This window comes from Sparus aurata, chromosome 17 (genome assembly GCF_900880675.1).
Source record: "Sparus aurata chromosome 17, fSpaAur1.1, whole genome shotgun sequence".
Lineage (NCBI taxonomy): Eukaryota > Metazoa > Chordata > Actinopteri > Spariformes > Sparidae > Sparus > Sparus aurata.
The window spans coordinates 29,834,553-29,856,696 of NC_044203.1; the positions used below are offsets into that span (position 1 = coordinate 29,834,553).

The 22,144-nt window shown below is 39.4% G+C and overlaps 2 protein-coding genes across 2 annotated transcripts in view; one reads left to right on the top strand and one right to left on the bottom strand.

The window, feature by feature from the left end:
• LOC115568091 (uncharacterized) overlaps positions 1-22,144 on the top strand; it is a 276,579-nt gene that overhangs the window by 23,388 nt on the left and 231,047 nt on the right. The window lies entirely within an intron of this gene.
• Positions 18,797-21,765, bottom strand: LOC115568097 (zinc finger BED domain-containing protein 1-like). Its single transcript, XM_030395176.1, has 4 exons — positions 20,945-21,765; positions 20,118-20,625; positions 19,745-19,931; positions 18,797-19,582 (listed from the first exon to the last, which is right to left on the bottom strand). The coding sequence occupies exons 1-4, from the start codon at positions 21,546-21,548 to the stop codon at positions 19,109-19,111; spliced, it is 1,773 nt and encodes a 590-aa protein (XP_030251036.1). The 5' UTR covers positions 21,549-21,765; the 3' UTR covers positions 18,797-19,108.

Consider the following 22,144-nt stretch of genomic DNA (forward strand, 5'->3'; position numbering starts at 1 on the left):
GAGAGGGAGGGGCCTGAGGGGAGTGGAAAGCCGAGCGTGGTTTGCATATCATTTGAGAAGGTAATGGCAGCAGCCTGCGGGAAGGCGGGGCTGGACAGTCCAGCCACAATACCGTTGTAGCCGGCCGTCTCTGGGCAACACAGAGTCCAACTACCTCGCGGACTTTTCTTCAAGCTCTCTCCTGATGTGCCCAAGTCTCTGTGTAGCTGGTTCTGTCCCGGAGCTCTCTATATGCGTATGGAGTGTAGTAGTAGTACCGGGGCGCCGAGCACGGAGCATTAGCCACAGTTAGCACAACAGTAGAACAGCCTGTTGCTCCGAGCTGGGGCTGCAGCGCCGACAGCAGCGCTCCGTCTGCTCTCCAAGCTCTGTAAAACCGCACCGCTACCGGAGACCAGAGCTCTCCTATAAACTCAGTTCATGTGAATAATATCACTATTTCTACAATGACTCCTTTGAGTCTAAGTGAATAAACTCAACAAGTCAGTATGCGGGTAAAGTCAGCTGTGATTGTGCTACTGTGGTTCATAGTAAAGTACAACAGACGGCTAATCAAGTAACGGACACACATTTTCATAACTGACTGACTTTTCTTCAAGCACTCTCTTTTATTGTCCGGTCTCTGTATGCGTGTACAGCGATGCGGTGGCACAGAGCTCGGGGAGCAGACAGAGCGCTGCTGTCGGAAAGGCAGCCCCGGCTCGGAGCTACACAGCTGGGGCTAATGCTCGTTAGCTCTGTACTACTACCACACTCCATACACGTATAGGTACCGGAGGTCGAGAGCTCCGGTCTCCGGTAGCGGTATGGTGGCACGGAGCTCGGAGAGCAGACCAGAGCGCTGCTGTCGGCGCTGCAGCCCTGGCTCGGAGCAACAGGCTGTTCTACTGTTGTGCTAACTGGGGCTAATGCTCCGTGCTAGGCGCCCCGGTACTACTACTACACTCCACATGCATGTAGAGACCAGAGCTCGGGAGCTCCCCGACAGAACCAGCTACACAGAGACTTGGACACATCAGGAGGGAGCTTGAAGAAAAGTCCGCGAGGTAGTTGGACTCTGTGTTGCCCAGAGACGGCCTGGCTAAAACGGTGTTATGGCTGGACCGTCCAGCCCCGCCTTCCCGCAGGCTGCTGCCATTACCTTCTGAAATGATATGCAAACCACGCTCTACTTGCCCCTCCCCTCAGGCCCCTCCCTTTCGACGCCAAAACAGTGACAGAAAGTTGAAACTGAAAATCAGTGACACTTAAAAAAAATGACATTGTAAAAAAAATCTTTCACTGAAAAAAAAGGGACATGAAGAAAAAATCTGAAGATTGTCATTGAAAAATACAAAAAAATCCCAATAAGATAAAATGATAAGATTTTCAGATTTGAATTATTTGAATTACTTTCTTTTTTCAGTGCCAATACTTGTTTCAGTGATAATACAACTGTTTTCAATACAAATGTTTCAATGACAATGTTTCTTTTTTCAGTACTGGTTTTGTTTTCAATGCCATTTTTTTTTTGGATGCCAAATTTTAAAGTCACTGTTCTGGCTCCATATTCAGGGAGCATGACACATCATTTTATCACAGCGAGTGGCCACAACAGAGTCCAGATATGAACCCCACTTATACTCTTTGCTGTGTACTGGAAAAGACTTTACGCAGCAGCCTGACTCTCCCATCATCAATACAAGATCTTGCCAAAAGATTAATTCAACTCTGGACGAAAATAAATGTTGTGACATTGCATAAGCTCATCAAAACGATGCCATGGTGAATGGGTGCTGTAATCAAAGCTAAAGGCGGTCCAAATAAATATTAGAGTGTGTGACTTTTTATGGCTGGGCAGTGTATTATATCTTTGTCACTGAGGATGAAATGAGGAAATGTCTGCATGAACATTTTTCCTGAATTTCAACTGATTTTCATTGAGAATCAAAGGTTCATTCATCAGAATCAATTTATTGTATTTAAGCCAATGTTGAAAGCATTAAAGAAATGTATGACATGAAATAATGAAATCATTTTCTTTGAGCGACTGACTTATTTCAGTGTTTGTGACAAGATGTGCAGCCTGTAAATTAAAATAAATAAAACCAGATTACAAGAATTAAAGGAAGCCAGAAACAGTAATCCTCTTTTATTTTATATACCGTGTTACTTAAAATAAGAAAATCAATAGATCAGGTTATTATACTAATGGATAAAAAAGATCACGTACTGCAATCAATCAACGGCGATTACCAAATGGATCAATACCTTGTGTGATCCAGATGAAACACCCACGTTTATAATAACATTGACAGGCTTCAAAGAGACACATTTGTAATTGTCCCAAGTGGATTAAATTAATGTCTCTATATTGATTATTTCAGGTAGCGACAATAGCAGCTGTTCAACAGCTGCTTTTGGAAATCCTGAATGATTTGAGTAAGAAGCAGCTCAAGAAATTCAAGAATATTATGCGGTCGACTGTCTCCCAGAAGAACCTCCCAAATATCTCATGGATGTTTGGTTACAGCGAAGATATAGTGAATCAGATGGTTCACACCTACGGTCAACAGTCTGTGGAGTTAACCAGGGAGGCTTTCATGGATATGAAGAGGACTGATCTGGTTCAGAGGTTGTCAAAGCCCAGCTCAGGACTCAAAGGTAAGACTAAGAAGATACAAAGTGTCTCATAAAGGTCTAATAAATACATTGTATAAGTCATAATAAACAAATGTAAGTGATGGGCATGGATCAATAAATCCTTAATGAAATAATCAAATCAACAACTCACACTGTCTCAACAAATACTGAGTGTTGTAAGTTTAACGAGGTTAGTATTTGTTTCAGGGCTTTTGTATTAGATTGCTTTAGATTGTGAAGGTGCAGTGACATTTTAAATGTTTGTTTCTTTTTAAAGTTGATTATACTCTTTTGTAATTAGATTATAACCCTCTGAGTCAATTTTTATTTATTTTCTCCTCAGAGAAACACTCTGTGGGTTTACTCTCACAGAGGAGTAAAGAAACAAGAAACATTTTGTCATTTAAGCAGCTGGAATCAGAGAATTTGGACTCTTTCTCTCTTAAAAAGTTGTTCCGAACGTTAAATTGATGATCAAAGTAGTTTCAACATTTTGTTGCTCTGATTGGTTGTAGGTCTATCCCATTGCATCCAGAAGAATTTTGTCTTCGACCATTGATAACACGCTTTGAAATGGAAAATGTGCAAAGAGATTCCAGACTAATCAGATTTTAAAATTTGTTTGGAGATGCCTGGCTAGCAGATCTCTGTAGAATATCATGTTTTACCAGTAAAAAATGTGAAACGTTACCATATAAGTTTATATATCAACATAATGTTGTTAAAGAAAATCCTATTTGTCTTTACAAGGTCCTTCCAGAAGCCTTGCGCATGAAGACTTTGGAAGTGCTATGGTAATACCTTATATTCATTCAATTGTTATGTTTATTTGTTTTATGCTGGAAAACAAGTTCTTTCCACTTATTTTCTAAATTGGTCATTTTCTGCAGCAGGACACCAGGGACTGGACTAAATTTGAACCTGAAGTGAACAGTACAGTTGCAGATGAGGCTCCAACTCACAGGTAAAATAACATCATAAATACTGCGTCACAGTAAACTGGAACTAGAGGAAATATTAAGATTGGTTCTTGGAATTTATTACACAAAGAAAACTAAAATCTTTCTGTGAGCTGTTACTGGTTATATCAATGCAAACATAAGGCACATTTATGTACATTTGTTCCATTGTTCCGTTAACTCTTTTTGTAAACATACAGAAACTAACTTGTTTTCTTTCCCACGACTCAGCCTTCAGTCTGAAGCAGGAAACTTTGAATGCAGTGTCTCTGGTTTGCGCTGGGTCTGTAAGGAGAAGGTCAGTTTTAAGTACCAGTTTTGCTCTTGGGAGGAACCTATGGAGAGGATGGAGAGCATGAAATACATGCTTGCAGGTCCCCTTATTGACATTACAGTCAATGCTGGGAAGCTGGATGTAGTGTTCCTACCACACTGGATCTGCATAGGTTAGTGAACATGAAGAAAATAACGGAACACATTTATGAACTCAAAAGTTCTGAGAGCAAGTGTGAAAATCTACATTAATCCTTTTCTCCTTACTAATCATGTGTGCTTGTATTTTGTGCAGATAACAACCCTGAAATAAGAGACAAGTTTGCAGTTCTACACATCGATGACTGTGGAGACGTTGTGGAACAAGTGGCTGAGGTCACTTCGTCCCATGTCAAGTTATCAGAACCACTTTTTTCTCCAAGAGCGGTCCTGATGAAAGTCGGTGTTCCAGTGAAAATAAACTGTAAAGTGTTAATGTACAAGACCAACACGGCATTCCTGACGCTCCATGTTTATCTGATCCCGTGTGATCCTGGACTACAACAGGTTATTGCATATCTTACTCTCACCTGTACCAATCATAATAATACACATCATTTATAGTTTGATAACACAGACAACGTTGATGGTTCCTGTAACCTTGTTTTTTTCCTACAGGCGATAGACAAGAGACAGTTATCATCTGGATACAAAGCGATCCAAAAGCCACATCCAGAGAAGTCCCTGAAAATGCGTGATCGCTTCATCCTCACAGCAGATTTGGATGATGCAGAAATCTATCCTGAGGTTTGGTTTGAACTGCTTTTAGATCTTTGGATGAACTTTGTTTCAGAAATGAGTTTGATACTACAAGATGACAATCAGACAAAACAAAAACAAGGCAAAAGAGAGAAATTCTTTACTGTATATGTACATATTTTTTCCCCACAGAAATTAAAGCTCAGATATGAAAGCAGAGACCCAAATTTCTTTGAAGTGTACGTTGAGAATCCAGACAGAAAGTTCACGCTCAAGCTTACAAAAGAAAATGAGCACCAGCCAGTATGGACTTGTGCACTTCGAAAAGGTCAGTGTCAAATACTATCACAAGAATTTATGAATGATTTCAATGTAAGAGTTTCATTTAATTAAATGTCAGGGTTTGTACGGGTGCTTGAAATCGTCGAAAGTGCTTGAATTTCAAAGTTGTGTTTTCAAGATCTGAAAAGTGCTTGGATTTTAGTAAAGTGCTTGACATTATAACTCCGTGTCTTGGCAAAATTGGGATCAGACTGGATAGTTTGCTTAGTGCAAGGTGAAATAAAATCAGTGTGTGTCTGTGTCATCACACATGCAGCCTGGTAGCAATAGAGAAGGATGACTGAGGAGAAGGTGAATTTGATGCAATTTGGACTGATGACATGTTCAATATTAATAAACTTTGATGAATATGCGAACAGCTTATAAACGTTTATGTCAAAAAAGAAAATGACATGGTGCTCTCAGGTCTCTCTTTGTCTCGTTGCATAATACGATGTACATAATGTATTTTACCCCAGCAATAAGGTACTGGAACATTTTTTAAATGACCCTTAAAAGTGTGTGAAAAGTGCTTGAATTTGACCTTGAAACATGTGTACAAACCCTGGAGTATGCACTATGAGATAAGCAGATGTGGATCAGCTACATATCCATATTTTCTTAACATCTGCATTTTATTTTCAGATGAATACCAAAGTTCGGCTCATATACAAGGTAAGACATTTGAAATTAATTATATTTAGAAGAATTCCACTTTCAGAGTCACAAGACTGCTTCACATTCAGTTTCAGAGACAATTTACAAACACCTGGATTTCCCTTTTTTCAAAAAATTGCAGGTTGGTTTGTTAGACAATGCCAATAACCTACACCGATCAGCCCCAACATTTAATCCACTGACAGATGAAGTTAATAACATTGATTGTTGTTGCCATGAAGGGGTAACTTGGTCTGTAACCGTGTCTGGGTGGGTGGTGCTTGTCAAAGAGGCACCACATCAATACCAGTCCCAAGGTTTCCCAGCAGCACATTGGATTGTAACGAGATTATCAATCATAACCACTTCAGCTGTCAGTGGTTTTAATGTTGAGGCTTATCAGTGTGTATGTTAAAGAAATTGACTCACTATCAACACAGTTATAGTTATTAATTGTATTTCTCTTTTTAAAGAAAGTGATGCCTGACATTCATCTAATAAAAGTGTTTCTCCTCCTCTCCGTCCTCAGTGGAGCACTTTGTGGATAAACACCAGTGTGATCTGATCGCAAGAGTGTGCAATATAGGACCAATCTTGGATAATCTCTTCAGGGAAGGTGTAATCCAACAAGAAGACTATGATACAATCAGGACTATCCCGACCACTCAGGAGAGGATGAGGAAACTCTACAGCGGCCCCCTGAAAGCTGGAGGTCAAGCAGCCAAAGACGTCTTCTTCAGAATCCTTAAAAAGGAGGAGTCATATCTGGTCGCTGATCTCAACAGGAAGGAGTCATAAATGCTGTGAACACCTGAACCTAATATTGTTACAGATTGACAGAACAGAATTTATGGAAATATCCTGTTTTATATCTCCTCTTTTCTGTTATTGATCTTAAACTCGACTTGGTCTTGACTTGAAAAGGTTAATAACCACTGTTCTAATGTGTCAGCAATCAAACCAAACAGCCAGTCAAAGATTCAAAGTGACCACGACGATCATCGAGCATCAATTACAATCTAAATTCAGGTTGTAACTTTGTAAGTCTGCACATACAGAACAGAAAGTGTGATATTGTGATTTCTATATCTAACTTCAGTCTGAGCAACTTTACAAACACAAAGTCTCGGTTTTCAAAGACATTTTTTATTTCATCATCCAACAAAACATTTAGAAAATCAGCGTTCTGTCTACGCCACTAAAAGCTCTTATGTGATTCTCTGACAGCTGGTACAGCCTGAAAATCTGTGTTCTTCTCTAATGTCACCTCTTCCAATCATACAATGACCACTTTCTCTCAGTTTTACTTTTTATATGTGTGTGTGTTCTGGACAAGGCCTGCTGTAACATGGTGATGAAGATGACCCACACTGATGAAATCATAAGTCAAATATATTCAGTTATTACCAAGAAATCATCCACAATTCTGCACACTGGACCTTTAGATCCAAAATTATATGGTGTGCAGTGTCTTTCCTGCCATGATCAGTGAGGCCCGTTTAATTGTTTTATTTTGATGACATGAGATGAGATTTCATGTAAGATTGGAAACCAGATTTAGAAAAAAGGTTTATCAGATGATCATGTAAGAAAAGACTGAAGAAAACTAGACATGTAATGTTTTTATCAAATTGACTGAGAATCAATTTTGTTTATGTAATCTGTTTATCTGTAAATTTTAAAGTTGGTTTAAATGTTTTGATTTTGTTGGAAACATTCTTTTTATCTGTTTTTTTATCTTTTAATTCTGCTCAGTAAGAATGATTATCAGTTGTCATTCAAAATGTTTTCTATTTTGAAATGTATAATAAAATGTTGTGATTGCTTTTCAAAATTTTGACTGAGTGGAGTTTCTTAAAAATAGTATATTGTGACAACCCCTCCACCTGAGCACTAGGGGTCCCTATTATTTTTTGTTTATAGTTTGCTGTGACTGAAAGATTCCTTTTCCTTCTCTCTTTGTTAGTAAATAATTTTTCTTCTGCCAATTCATGTCTCACATTTTTGTCACAGTCTGTAAAACTGCCTCTGACAATATGAAGCAAGTGTAATAATCAAATGTAGAAATCACATGCGCTTGACTTTCTCTCCAGGTTTTTAAAATGTGCGTGTTGACTTTAAAGTCCGTGTAAAGCGGCAAAAAAATTGTGTTATGAGTTTGTCACACCAAAGAAACATGTATCATTGACCTGAAAACTGTTTGTGAGCCTAGCTCCAAAATTAAATTCTACATGGCCGAATGGCTATTACATGTTTTAAGTAAACACATTTATGACCCGTTTAATGTGTTTAGAAGAAAATGGCTGATTTTGGTTTACACGGACTTTAACATTTATTTGTGTTCAGAAGGGTTCATGTCCTTACTGATTCAATGATATCGAGCTGGACCAGTCATTATATTGTAGGATGATTAATAGATTAGTCTTTCCTGGACTTGTTATAAGTAACAAACTACCTGAATTTGTATGATTGTAAAGTCCTTAAATCCAAGTATTTCAAATGTTATAAAAAATTTATATATATAATATATTTTTTAACTGATGGGGCTTTTTTAGGATTTGTCAGTTGGTGACTAAAATTTTATTTAATCGCACTTAAAATGAAACAGTATTTCCTCCAAACCAGAAGTCACCCAACAAAAGTAGCAAATGTACAGATTTGTCATAATGAATCATAATGAAACACTACATTTTATTTTGATATTGGACTTCAGGATGTTTGAGGACTGAAAACAATATTTAACTCAGCATAACTGAAGAGTAATAAACTGGGAAACAAATGCAGACAAATACATACTGAAATTATGTAATATACACATTAAAAATAATTTGAAAATAATTTCAGTATGTTTCATGCCAAGTCAAGTATAAAACATGTCAGTGCAGACTTGTTCACAACACATCAGACTGAAGGAACGAGTTCATCTTCTTCAGGGTGCTGAAGAAGCTGAAGATGCGTCTGTTTTTTAAACCTCCTCTGTTTTAAAATCTTCAGTTACTGAAACAGACACCAACATACAGATGGAAGGAGGGAGAGAGACACCAGGTGAGTTTTATTTCCAGTCCAGCTTGAAGACTTGTCGTTTACACCGGAGAGCAGAGAGCTGCTTCACGGTTAAATTGTTTAAATAAAACGATGGACGGTTTTCCTTAATTGACAAGCAAGTTTAAAGTCTACATAGTCAGGTCATCTATCTGTGTTTGGTTTGTTGTGGTTACGTCTTCTTCTTCTGCTTCATCAGATGCAGCTTGAATTCTGCCCATTTTATTTTATGAATATGGAATTTACCTAGATTTTTTTTTTTTTAATTTACAATCTTATCTTAAATACCACATTATTCATACATATTAATTTCTACATCCATCTGTAGCATAATATAAGTAGTCTATAATACAGGACAATGCTGCTTTTCCAGTGGACAAAAAATTATAAAGTTACCTCTTGGGTGTCTTTCCAGTTGAGAAAACAAGATAAAATCCTCTTTAGGAAGTCCTTCCAGTGGAAAAAAACATAATATAGTGCCCTTGAGGTGCTTTTCAATGGACAAATAATCATCAAGTTCCTACTTAAATGCCCTTCCATTAGAAAAACATGATAAAGTACCTTCTGTGTGTTCCTCCACTGGACAAAATGTGAAAGGGTTCCATATGTCCTGCAAGTCAAATATACTTCCCCATGTATTTTATCACAGTGGTGGAGTAGTTATAATCATTTATTACACGGCTCTTCTTAATGCTGTAGAATGGAGAGTTGGGTAGAATGCTCCATTCACTTGAATGGGGCTTCCCAACGTTTGGCGGTCAGTTATTTTCGTATAATTGACCGCTGCTAAGCATATTTGACCGTTGTCAAGGAAAGTGGCCTTTTTGCCTCTGATTCACGTATTTCGTAGCACTCCGCGCTCTAAAATCTTTGCTCCGCAAGTAGTCCGGTCACTTATCACCCCAGCGTGTTCGGTCGCTAAGCGACGTTAGCTGATCTGTAGTACTTCATATGGAAAAAACTACTCCTAGGCCACTAGTATGGATGAGTTTAACATGAACTTTAATATTTTTGGTAAATACGGTGATTTTGAGTCTTGGCAAAAGGCTAAGTTGTTGTAAAAGGTCAAGAAAAGAAAAAGAGGAAAGCAGCGAAGAGGGAGAAGCGAAACGACGGCGGTTTGGCGAACTATACTTCTCTACTGAAAAACACTATGAACGGTAACAAATAAATTGTAAAAATACACACTGTGTGAATTTTTTTTTCGTGTTGGCAAGTAGCCGTGTAATAAGCGGGATAATGTATAGAACGGCAGTCATTATCGGGAAAATAAGTCCCCTTAGGATGGATCAGTTCGTCCTGTCAGGACTTATTCTCCCGATAATGACTGCCGTTCTATACATTATCCCTTACGTAATAACATTATTTCATCTTCACAGGGTTTGTGACTGTTTCAGTGTAAATGTATAACTGTCTGGTGCCCTTTTTATGTTTTCGCCCTCAGATATCCTGAGTCCACCACTGTCTAGTGGTTACCATCGGCCACTTTTACACAGTCAAAGATTAGATAATGACTAAATGTATTACTGTACTGTGTTACGGTGCATATGCACCTTTATCTTACTGTGTATATACACTGTGCAGAGGTTGTGCAGTAAAATGGGCGCTGGTTTCTGTAGTAAAGAGGGAGGTGACCTGACTGAGACCAGACGGAAGAAGAGAGAGACCAGGTGAGTTTCAGTTCCAGTCCAGCTTGAAGACTTGTCGTATACACCGGAGAGCAGAGCTGCTTCATGGTTAAACTGTTTTTTATAAAACGTGGAACGGTTTTCTTCAGTTTAACAAAAGTGGACGGACTTCAGCTCTAACTACTGAAGCTATTATAAGGTAATAAGTCATAACTATAGCCTGATTGTTATTACTTTTACTTTCAGAGCTCTACTTCCCTCACGGCAGTCTGACACTAAAGGCACATTTTAGAGTTAGCTAACACTAACGTTCGTATTCCAACGGTTAACGGTTAGCTAGTTTTCTAAAGTGGTTTAACACGACGGTTGAGTTATAATTGTTATTTAGGAAGACGATAATTAACGTGAATAGAGAGAGAGTGACCTACACACGCGCGCGTGCGCGCGCACACACACACACTGTATATACTGTATAATTAATGTAAATCAATCTTGATGTTGTGTTAGTGTTTGTGTTGTTTATGTCCAAATGTTTGGACTAAATGCTTTGGCAATATTGTTATTTTTCAAACTTTAATGTCTATAAAGTCCCTTTGAATCGAATTGAAAATTGAGAGAGCGATAACGGCCATCTTAATCTTAATTAGCCTAGCATTGATGAGAAGTTTCCAGGAGACTCTGTATGTGAGAAATTTACTTTTCATTACTTCTTCTGTACGTTTACTTTTTAGAGAACATTTAGAAGTAAACTCTGGTTGATGCACTCCTTCAGGGAAACTTGTTTTTTTTAATCTTTATGTTCTTAATCAGCAGAAGTGCCAAAATTTGTTTTGTTTAAGCTTCTCAACTGTGTGGATTTGCTGCTTTTTTTCATATCACATGAATTTAAATGCTTTTGCTAATTGGCAAAAAAAAAAAAAAAAGAAGCTAGCCTATTTTCACAGTTTTCTGACACATTTCTGACTGAACGAGTAATCAGTTGATCAATGAATATCTAGTTGATCAATCTACAATGAAAATAATAATCACATGCAGCCCTTTTTTAATCAAGTGTCCCTATCTGACTGATTTGACTTAAGTAACTTGTTCTTTAGGTCAGGGTAAATTAGTTAAAGATGATAGTTTCGACTTCAACAACTGCTTTTTTCAGCTTTATGGTGGATCAGAGATTTGCATCATTATGTGCTAGGGCTGCTAAAATCGATTTATTTGAGTTTGTGGTTTAGGACGATTTTAAAAAAATAAAATCGATTTTCTCTTTAACTTGCTCCTCCGCTGCTCCCCATGGGCTCCTGTAGTTCATAGTGTGCTCCGCCCTCCCCCGCATTGACTTTCCACAGAAAAATAAACACATCGGCAGCAAGCAAAGAGTTTGTTCCTAAAAAGGAACTGTCTCGTTAGTAGTTTGGTTTTGTGGCGGTCATACCACATACAACGTCCGCTGCAAAACTTGTTTAAAGGCTGTTGCCACTAAAGGCAGCGGACCGATACATGTATTTAATCATCTCAGACAGATGCCTGCATCACAGTGGGACACTTGTTCAATACGAGATGTACCGACCGCGGCAGGCCACAAACACCCGCTAAAAGCGACCAACATCAGAGGAATCATTTAATCACTGTGTCCCGACAACAAAGGGTCCCGGTGGACAGCTTTTACGGATGCAGCCGCGTTGCATATCACTAAAGACTTGGTGCCCGTATATACAGTGGAAAAGCCAGAGGTTCATCCGCATGCTGAAAACGTTCGACCCCATGTTTGTGCTACGAAGCACTAACTAAACGGGGCCTCAAGCCAGAGGAAGCAGACAGGCTCGTCTTCCTGGTCAATAACATGTTAAATAGACAGCAAGCACACACTTAATGTCCTGTACATCTACCAACATGTGATCTTTACTATGCAAATGTTTGATTTTATTTACATATCTTCAAGGACAAAAATACTTTTTGTAAACAAAAAGAACCTTTTGCAGTATTGAATGAAAGTTATATTCACACTTTATCAATACCAAAATGGAAACTGATCTGTTTTATAATAGCAAGCAATCTGACATGTTAAATTTATGTTAACAAAAGCATTTTATCAAAAAGAGACATTCTTTTCGAAAGGATGCACTTTTATTTATTTTTTCAAGTGAGTTCGAAGGTGCACTTTTTACAATGGCAGGGCAAATGTGTTTAAAATAAAAGCATTAACATAAAAGCAATGCTTTTAATTATATCAAGATTCCATTTTTAGGCCATATCGCCCAGCCCTATTATGTGCCATGTACTATTTTTTCCTGGTGGCTTTATAAAATGTTTCTGACAATGTGTGGAGTGTTCCTGTTTTAATTAATAACTTGTATCTTGCTTTCTTTGTGCTCTGATTGTTAAAGCAAGACAATGTTTTCCTTACTATATGTACAATATAAGATAAGAGAGCTATGCAAAAAGTTAAAGAGCAGTACACATTGTTCTGATGTCTTAAATTCTTTGCAGCTGCTTGATCCTCAGCAGCAGTGACTGATGTTAATAAAATGGCAGAAGGTAGGTGCACAGGTATTAGTCATCTCACCAGTGGCGGCTTGTTAATGGGGGGTGCTAGGGTGCCGCCCACATCAAAATCGCAGGAAAAAGTATGACACAGTAAACATAAATTACCTAGAAAATAATTATGACATCTATTCACTCAGAAAATGTGTCTGGCTAATGATTTTTCAGCATTCCCATTCCATATTGGTTTTATTTGTTTAATGTTTTTTTGTATAAATATTGTAGTGACCGGGGAGTACTATTTGCCAACAGTGAGCGCTGTTGGTGCAAAGACACATGGGAGCAAATTCTCAAGTGTTGATGAGACTGTTGTTGTTGTCGTGTGTTTCGGTTTGATGCTTCTTGTACATGTTCTGATTGTTGTTGTTGTGTCCGTTGTGTTCTGAGGATGTTGGATGTCGAATTGGCATAGACGTGATTTTGCAGTGCACACCATGACCGAGTATATTAATGGGTCCCTGATAGCTCCAGTGCCATGTGCTCGCACCATCCCCCAGCTACTGGAGGTGGTCCTGCATGAGGAGGAAGTCAAAGTCATTTTATTTAGTCTCCCCAGGGAGAAATTTGTCTTGGATATATTTTCAGGAGACAATGGCAGCGAAAGAAAATTTGGTAATTTTCCTACAAAAGAACCCTTTCACAAGGTGTTCACTTGAGGAAAAAAAGCGGATAAAGGAGCTTGGGCCAGACCAACCGGACTTAAAAATCCAGCAGCATGCTTTTTATTGCTTTCCCTGCTTGCTTTTTCAAAGTGTTGGCACTGAAGTTTTGTGGACAACAGCAGGCGTCGGAGACCTGAAACATTTATCTCAAAAATGCAAACGGCACGAAAGTAGCCGTAGTCATCTTGACACCAGCTTGAAGCTAAGGTTTTTTTGCAGAGTTAGCATCGCTGAACAGTTAGACGAGGATTATAGAGTTGGCATTAGAAGGCACAACGAAGAGGTGACAAAAAATCATCACATACTGTCCATAATAATACTGTGACTGTGTGAAATTTTGTGGGGCCTTTGAGTTGGCTTTAAGCGGCCATGATGAGAGTGAGAGCTCTGTTAACACTGGAATATTTCGTGGGTTGGTGGATTTTGTTGCCTCTCTGGATGGAGCTTTGAAAGAACACCTTGACAGTCCCACTATTTTTAAGGGTACTTCAAAAACTGTACAAAATGAGCTCCTGGACTGTATGTTGTCTGTAGCAAGGGAACAAATAATCAGAGAAGCTCAAGACAGTGATTTTTTATCAATCCAGGCAGATGAGACAACAGATATTGCCACGCTGTCCCAACCTGTGCTTGTCTACGCTACACTGATGACAAACACAGCGTGCAGGAAAGATTTTTTGAGTTCATTCCTCTGCAGTAATCTACAGCCGAGTCCATTGCTACTGCATTAAGAGAGCGTCTTGCTGCCATTGTTCCTGAGGATCAGAAAAGTAAGCTCATCTGCCAGGCGTATGATGGAGCCAGTGTGATGAGGGGGTACCACTGCAGATGTTCAGAGGAAGATAAACGATGTGTACCCAAATGCCCACTATATCCACTGCTATGCACATCAGGTCAACCTGATCATGCAACAGGCCACCTCTCACATTTCCAAGATGAGAATTTTTTTTCTGACCTAGGTGGATTTGCCAGCTTTTTGTCAAGATCACCCAAGCATGTTGTTGATAAAATGGTGGCCTGTAGACTGCCAACATCCAGCAACATCAGATAGAACTTTCACAGCCGAGCCATCAACACTGTGTTTGAGCACAGGGAGGATCTCATTCACTGTTTTGAGAACATACAAGACTCAGGTGACTTTGACCCTAATACCATCAGAGAGGCAGGAGCCTTGGTACTTAGTTCAGAGGATTGTCAAAGGATTGCAGAAGAGGTGAGTTTATGTTATAGAAATCTGTCATAGTCCATGTTTCATCAGAGGTTGTAATATCTGTTAAAGGAGAAATGTGTTTTGAAATACAATTATAAATATATAATTGTCATGTTGCAGAAATATTCCAGCTATTCTAGGCTTTGGTACAAATCACCACAAATTTCTTTTTGTTTTGTTTTTTAATAAAAAAATATGCAAAAATTAGTAGTACTTCTAATATTTCAAATTGTATCACAGTTGTAGGGCCCTATAAAATCTGTTTTATTTTTTCCCAAATTCCATTTTAATTTTTCCCAAATTCCGTTTTTTCCGTTTTGATTTTTGGGAATTCCGTTTTTTCCATTCAAATTTTTGAGAATCCAGTTTGTTTTTTTTCCTTTTACTCTTATTTTACTACCAAAACAGTGTTTCTTTAATGTAAATGACTAAAATGTACACAAATATACCTATAGAAATTACCTTAAATTTATTGAGGTGACAAACACATTCCTCAATACTGTACCGTAGAGTACACTAAAGCGCATCAAAAACATCTGACTTCATCATGTCTTCATACAGTAGTATATTTTGTGTTTTTGTGGGTTTCATTTGGGTTTCATTGAATAAAAACATGGTCAGCTCTCAGGCAGATCCAGTAAATGTTTGCATACCAAAATTGTAAATATTGTAAATATTCAAAAATGAGCAAAGATGACCAACAAAATGTGAAATTATACTCGTGACGTTATGTCAAGTTAGCATACTAACCAGCTAGCAGTGAAAACAGCAACCCTCCCCCTGTCCTCTGAACTCCCAGCCCAGGCAGAGTCAGCTAAGAGGGTTGTGGCTAACGGGGCAACTAGCTAACAGCAGCTACTGTTAGCAGCAGTTAGCAGTCACTCTGGTATTATATGCCGATAATATGAATCGGACAGGTGGCTAACTCTCACGCATTACACCTTTAATTATGATTTCTCAGGTCTGCTTCTTTGTAAAAAAAATTCCACGATATTCTGCGTTTAACAATAGATTCCGTTTTAATCGTCCAATTCCGCAATTCCGTCCGTGATTCCGTGATCACGGAAATCATAGGGCCCTACAGTTGCAGTATAAGTCAAAATAATAGCAATAAGATTATTTTCCAAAATCATGCAGCACTAACAGAAGGTGGCAGTGGCAGTTAAATTACTTTAATTCCATATTTATTTTTTCTCTCCCTTTTTTTTTTATTCTTCTCTCTGTAGGTCTGCAATACCATTCTGGGACACACCAGGGAGCGCTTCTCCTTCACAGACCACCTTGTCTGTTTCACCTTGTTGCAGGGGGACAGGTTTGAGGAACATCACAGGTCATTTCCTGAAGATGCACTGCGCAGCACCTTGAAGGCATATGCTATGCAAGGCCAATGCTGAATGGAAGCGAGCTGAAGACAGAACTTGGTCTCATATACAGCAAGGAAGAGTTCAGAGCCTGCTTTAGGGCTATGAACCTATTCCATATGTTTATGTAGAACAATCTAGAAGAGGACTTTTCAGAAACTATCACTCTTTTAAAGATCATCATCACCACAGCGGAAGCTGAGAGGTGCGTCTCGACCTTGAAAAGAGTAAAAACTTTTCTCAGAAACACCATTAAACAGGAGAGGCTGAATGCATTGGCCATGCTGTCCATGGAAAAGAGACTTGTATGTGAGATGACAGACTTAAATCAGAGAGTCGTTGTAAAATTTGCTGTCCAGAAGGAAAGGAGAGCAAAATTTATGTTCAAGTAGTGTTTATTTTGTACCCCCCGCCCGTCAAGTTTTTATCTTCAATAGATTATCTACAGAAGACTTGAATAGAATACAACTTTATTTTATATCAAAGAAGGCATTTGTTTGTTGCATGTGTAAAAGCAGAGTTCATAGTACTTTTTAAAGACAGATCCATTGTAAACTGTAATTTCCCCTAACCCTCAACTGGAGGAGCTGGTGGAGATACTAAGTCAGATGATAGGTGTACAGGTAGTATGAGTTGTGTGTGTGTGTGTGTGTGTGTGTGTGTGTGTGTGTGTGTGTGTGTGTGTGCTGGTGTGTATAATATCCTGTTTTATGAATAATAGACGTTATAGCATTTCATGATGTATTGTTGTAAGTAGAGCTGCGTTATATATCATTTGATCATCTACTCATCTAATTTCAAGGGTACCTGACACACACACTAGTGACACATTAGTTCTTATTCAGCAGACCATGCCCCTGTACAATGAGTGAGTCGCTGGTAACAACAAAAAATGAAAAATGAGCAACGAACAATAGAAAATCACCGAAAACAAAGACTTGATGCCAAAAAAAAGCAATGTCAGTTATCTGGAATTATTTTGGCTACAAAAAGGATGATATTGACCAAAGACTTGTTCCGTGTCGACAATGCTTTGCATCTGTTGCCACAATAAGAGGTAATACAACTAATATGTTTGACCATTTACATCGGTACGACACAGCTCAGTATGACAAAAAGAGGTAAGATCAGTGCAGGTTAATTGTTCACAAGATAGCAGCAGTGCAGCATAACATAAAGTGCTATTCAGGTCATCTGATGAAAATTCCTGTATTTTTTAAATATTGCAATATATATCGCAGAGTTAAAATCGCAATGTCAGTTGTTTTTTCAATATCATGCAGTCCTAGTTGTAAGCTTGGCAACCCCTGCTCTACATCACTGTTGTATGACTCATGTTAAACAACAGTAAGTACACTTCGATTAGGCTAAATCACTTTTACAAAATATTTGTAAATTGTCGTTTTTTAATATTTGATGATCATCTACACTTTGATACAGAAAGTAGAAGTAAGATAGCCTCTTGTATGATACCTGTATATTAAGTGTCTCCATGTTCTCTTCAAATCCAATCAGTCATTGTAGACTGATATTTACCTTCTTTCCTCAGATGAACACTTTGTGGATAAACATCAATCTGTGCTGATCAAGAGTGGGCGATGTTGAACCCATTATGGATGAGCTCCTCCACCAAAATGTCATCCAACAAGACAGTTATGATGAGATCAAGACTCTGTCCACTGCTGAGGAGAAGATGAGGGAGCTCATCAGTGGGCCACTGAAATCCAGTGGAGTTCAAGGAAAAGATATCTTCTACAAAATCCTGATTGAAAATCAGCCACAACTGATAGAAGACCTCAAGAGAATGGATGCTGAAGTGAGTAAATCTTAGTTATATAAATCAGTCTAATGGCAGTGTCTTCATCACTGCTGCACTCTGTCCTCTGCTGTAGCAGCGCAGTTACGCGCGTCTCCGAGTGACACGTCCATCGCATTCAAGTCCAGCAGACTCCGCAGGTGTTTGATATAGTAAATAGCCGCCCACAGTGTCTCCACTTTGCTGAGTCGTTCGTCTTCCAGCTCCTGTGGCAGATGTTTTCTGAGCCGCGTGTGGCCTTCATTTACGCAGCGCACTCGGTGCTGCTCCTCTTGTGGATGAACGCAGGCTTGAAGGAGTAATCACACATGCCGAGGAGTCTGTTAAAGGGATATTCCGGTGTAAATTTAATCCATCGTCTAACACACCGTAAAACTGTATTAGACTCCCTCTCGAGAGATCAAGCTAGCAGACCACTAATTTAGAGTTTTATCAACCTCAGAAACGACCGCACGACAACAATACACTGCAGTAAATGGATCCAAGTATAAACCGCCACCAAAAAGCCACAAATAATGCTCAGAACAGCACCAAACTTCAGCAACAGTACAAATAGGGTCTCAGCACATAGTTCGGGGCATCTAACCTCCGCTAGCTTAGCTGGACACACACACACACACACACATATATATATATATATATATATATATATATATATATATATATATATATATATATATATATATATATATATATATATATATATATATATATATATATATATATATATATATATATATATATATATATATATATATTAGTGCTGGGCATAGATTATTTTTTTTAATCTAGATTAATCTCACTGCAATCTTGGAGTTAATCTAGATTAATCTAGATTAAAATGGCTCATTTGAATTCTGATGAAGGCATTCAAAATATGTGTGTGCAACTTAAATAATGACCAGAAGTAAGTCCTTGAGAACAGGTTTCTCAGGCCAGCTGGTCCATTAGACCAGGATCCCATCTCCTGTTTCAAAAATGCATCAAAATCTGCTTGATAAAGCTGTTCTACTGTGATAATTGGTATGAAAATGTTAAATAATGTTCAGTAAGATGTACTTGTGTTAATGGAATTGTTTATTCAGTTAAACACAAAATAACCAGTAGGCAATTTAACCAGTACAAGCAATTTAACCAGTAGGTAACCAGTAGGCAATTTGAACAACCCCCATTTCTGAGATAATATGACATTAATTAAACAACTGTAGGCCTACATGAGAGGTCATGAAGAATTGTTTACAGTCAGTAACTTTGTGACATGGCTTGAGTCAATCAGTCCAACCTCTACCTCTCCTCCTTCCACCAGTCACTCAGACATACCAGCTTGTTCACATTTTCTGGTGACAAACTAGATCGCCTCTTCTGTACAATATGGCCTGCTAATGAGAACAGTCTCTCACATGGGACAGTAGTGGCAGGAGTCCCCAAGTACTTCCGGGCAATGTGGGCCATCTTACCATGGACAGCAGTGTGCTCTGACCACCACTTCAGTGGACACTGATCCAAGCTAGCACTGGGCTCTACCTTGTACCTCTCCACAGCATTGTCTACTGGTGTCTCCTCTTCCGACTCTGACTCTGATGCCATCAGTAGCAGGGCTGTTTTCTTCTTGGGTGGCTCAGGGTTCTCCGTCTTGGGCAGCTGCAGAGCAGATTCTTCTCCCCTCACCAACTCACTCAGCTTTGCCCACACTGGCTCCCTCTCTGCTCTGGGCAGGCACTTGAGGTCCTTAAATCGTGGATCCAAAGCAGTAGCCACCTTTGATAAATAAAAAAAAGAAAATAGGATGAAAATTTAACTTTTCAAATCCAACCTCCATATTTCTTCAGGGCTCATTCATCTATTCATTGACTAATCTACTGGCTTAAAAAGTCTATACTGGTCAGACAACACAGTTATCTTCTGGTCAGTCTGACATACCTTCAGCCATTCCAAGTTTGTTTTCTCCCTCCGCTGGTTGAGGTCCTTGGTGAAGGCAGCCTTGAATCGCACAATGTAGGCAGGATCCTCATCTGAGATCTTCATCGCTTGCTGAAGGTGGCACAGGGCAGGGAGAACCACAGAGCAGGATACATACTTTTCCCCACCAAGGAGCTCAGTGATGTACCTACACACACACACAAACACACAGACACACAGACACTCTTAATGGCTAATTCATTTAACTTGGATTACACTTTTTTTTAAGTTCTGAATCATATTACATTTAAGGGCATGCATTTCTTAAATACAAAGTGAGTTTTAAAAGAACTTGTATGCCAATTCATGAACACGCTATCTTTGTAGACCATACCTGCATGGCTCTAGCAGTTCCTCAAGCTTTGCCAACTTCTCATATTCAGCATTTGTTGGGAGGGTCAGTCTGTGGCTCTGCTGGGACAGCGTTGCGTGCACTGCGTCTCTGTTGCGCCTCAAGCGCTTGATCATCGCGAGGGTGGAATTCCAACGTGTTGGAACGTCTTGCACGAGTGACTCCTGGGCTTGTTCAAGGGAGGCTTGCTGGGCATTCAGCTCGTCTGAGTTGGCCGGATTGTGTTTGAAATGTCCAACCACTTTACGGCACTTGGCCAGTACACCATCAAAACCACCGTCACGAAGTGACATTACAATGGCCCTCTGTACAAGATGCGCAATGCAGGGCAAATGCTCGAATGGCAGTATCCTTCCTGCTGCTATCATGTTGGGGGCGCTGTCTGTTCCAATAGTGGTGATTTTGTCAGCTATAGCCCACTGATTAGCGACGTCGAGAAACTGCCTGGCACACGCTTCTGCCAAGTGACGCTCCTCTGTTTTCATCACACCTAACGTTAGGAGTAGGACAGAAAAAGTAGATCAGAGTAAGTTTTGCTGTTAGTAGCCTAGTAGTAGGTAACTAACAATCAGCAACTAATCAGCAATCAATCAGCAAAGCGTTAATAACGTTAGCTAAAGCTATGTAAATGTTAGGCTAAATTAGCTAAATTACATACCGCAGTGAAGTTGGTTTCAGATTGGATATTAACTCTGACAGTTGTCGGATGCTATGGTTGGATATTCAACCTGAAACTAACTTCACCATGGTAAATCACTTAGACTGTTAAAAAACTAAAACTGACAATAAATTACATAACGTAACGTTACCTAGGGCGAACGAGTGAAGTTCCCAGCTGGCATCGATGAGGTGTACAGTAACGCCAAGGTAGTTTTCGTTGTTGACAGATGACCAATGATCCCCAGTCAGTGCTACACAAGTCGCCCCAGCCAATTTCTCCTCTTTCGCGGCTTTCTCTGCGGTGTGCTGGTCATTGATTCTCCTTAAAATAGTTCGCCTCGCAGGTAGTTTATAAGATGGGTCACCTGTGGCCGCCTGGAGGAGAAGCTCCAGCCCCTCATCCTCGACCACGCTGATAGGCCGGCAGTTGAGGGCAATCCAATGAGCTAGGAGGTTCGTTAGCTTAGCTGATAGAGCTGTGCTGACGGGCTTGCCACGGTTGCATTCGAACATTGTAGTTTGACGAACACGACTTTTCCCCGGGGCTACATCAGTGCTTGCCCCGGCACCTTCCACTTCAGCTAATGGATGCTTCGCATTTAGGTGGTACTTCAGACTCGACGAACTCCTACAATAAACTAATTCTGCTTTGCACAAGGTGCATACAACCTTAGTCTTGTCGAGGTCTCCATTGGGAAGCTTCTTGAAAAAAAATTTGCCCTGAAGCAACCCGGGCTTCATAGCAGCAGCCATGTCAGCTGACGTTTGATGTGATCCACACGCGTTTGGACTTGTTCACGCCCCGGCCCCCACAGCGTAATTCGACCAGGTCAGAGCCTTCTGGGCCAGGTATACATCCGCGCTAAAATATAAAAGTGAAATTCATAGCTTGCTCACTATGTTGACCCAGCTCCAAGACCTAACTTTGAGAGTAGTTTAAAGGCGATAATTTTCTTATCGCGCAATAAGAGTCTCGCGTTAACGCAGCACGTTAACGCCGTTAACGGCCCAGCACTAATTTTTATACATTTTGAAACCTGTGTGGAAAGTGGCGCATGTTGATTTTTTCACGTAAAAAGTACGAGTCAAACGTGATGAATTACTCTTCTCTTCTCCTCCTGTGGTTCAGTCATGTTTTGAATCATTTGAGATTTGTTATGTGACTTGATTTTAATTCAAGATAAAACTTTGATTATTGTTAATAAATTATGTACAGTTTTAGTCTTAATGTATTTTTTATTCTCGTGTTTATTATATACTTTTATTTTTGTCTTTTTATATTACCTTATTTTTTAACTATATTTGTCTTAAACTTTCTGATGTCTTTCATAAAGCACTTTGAAATGCCT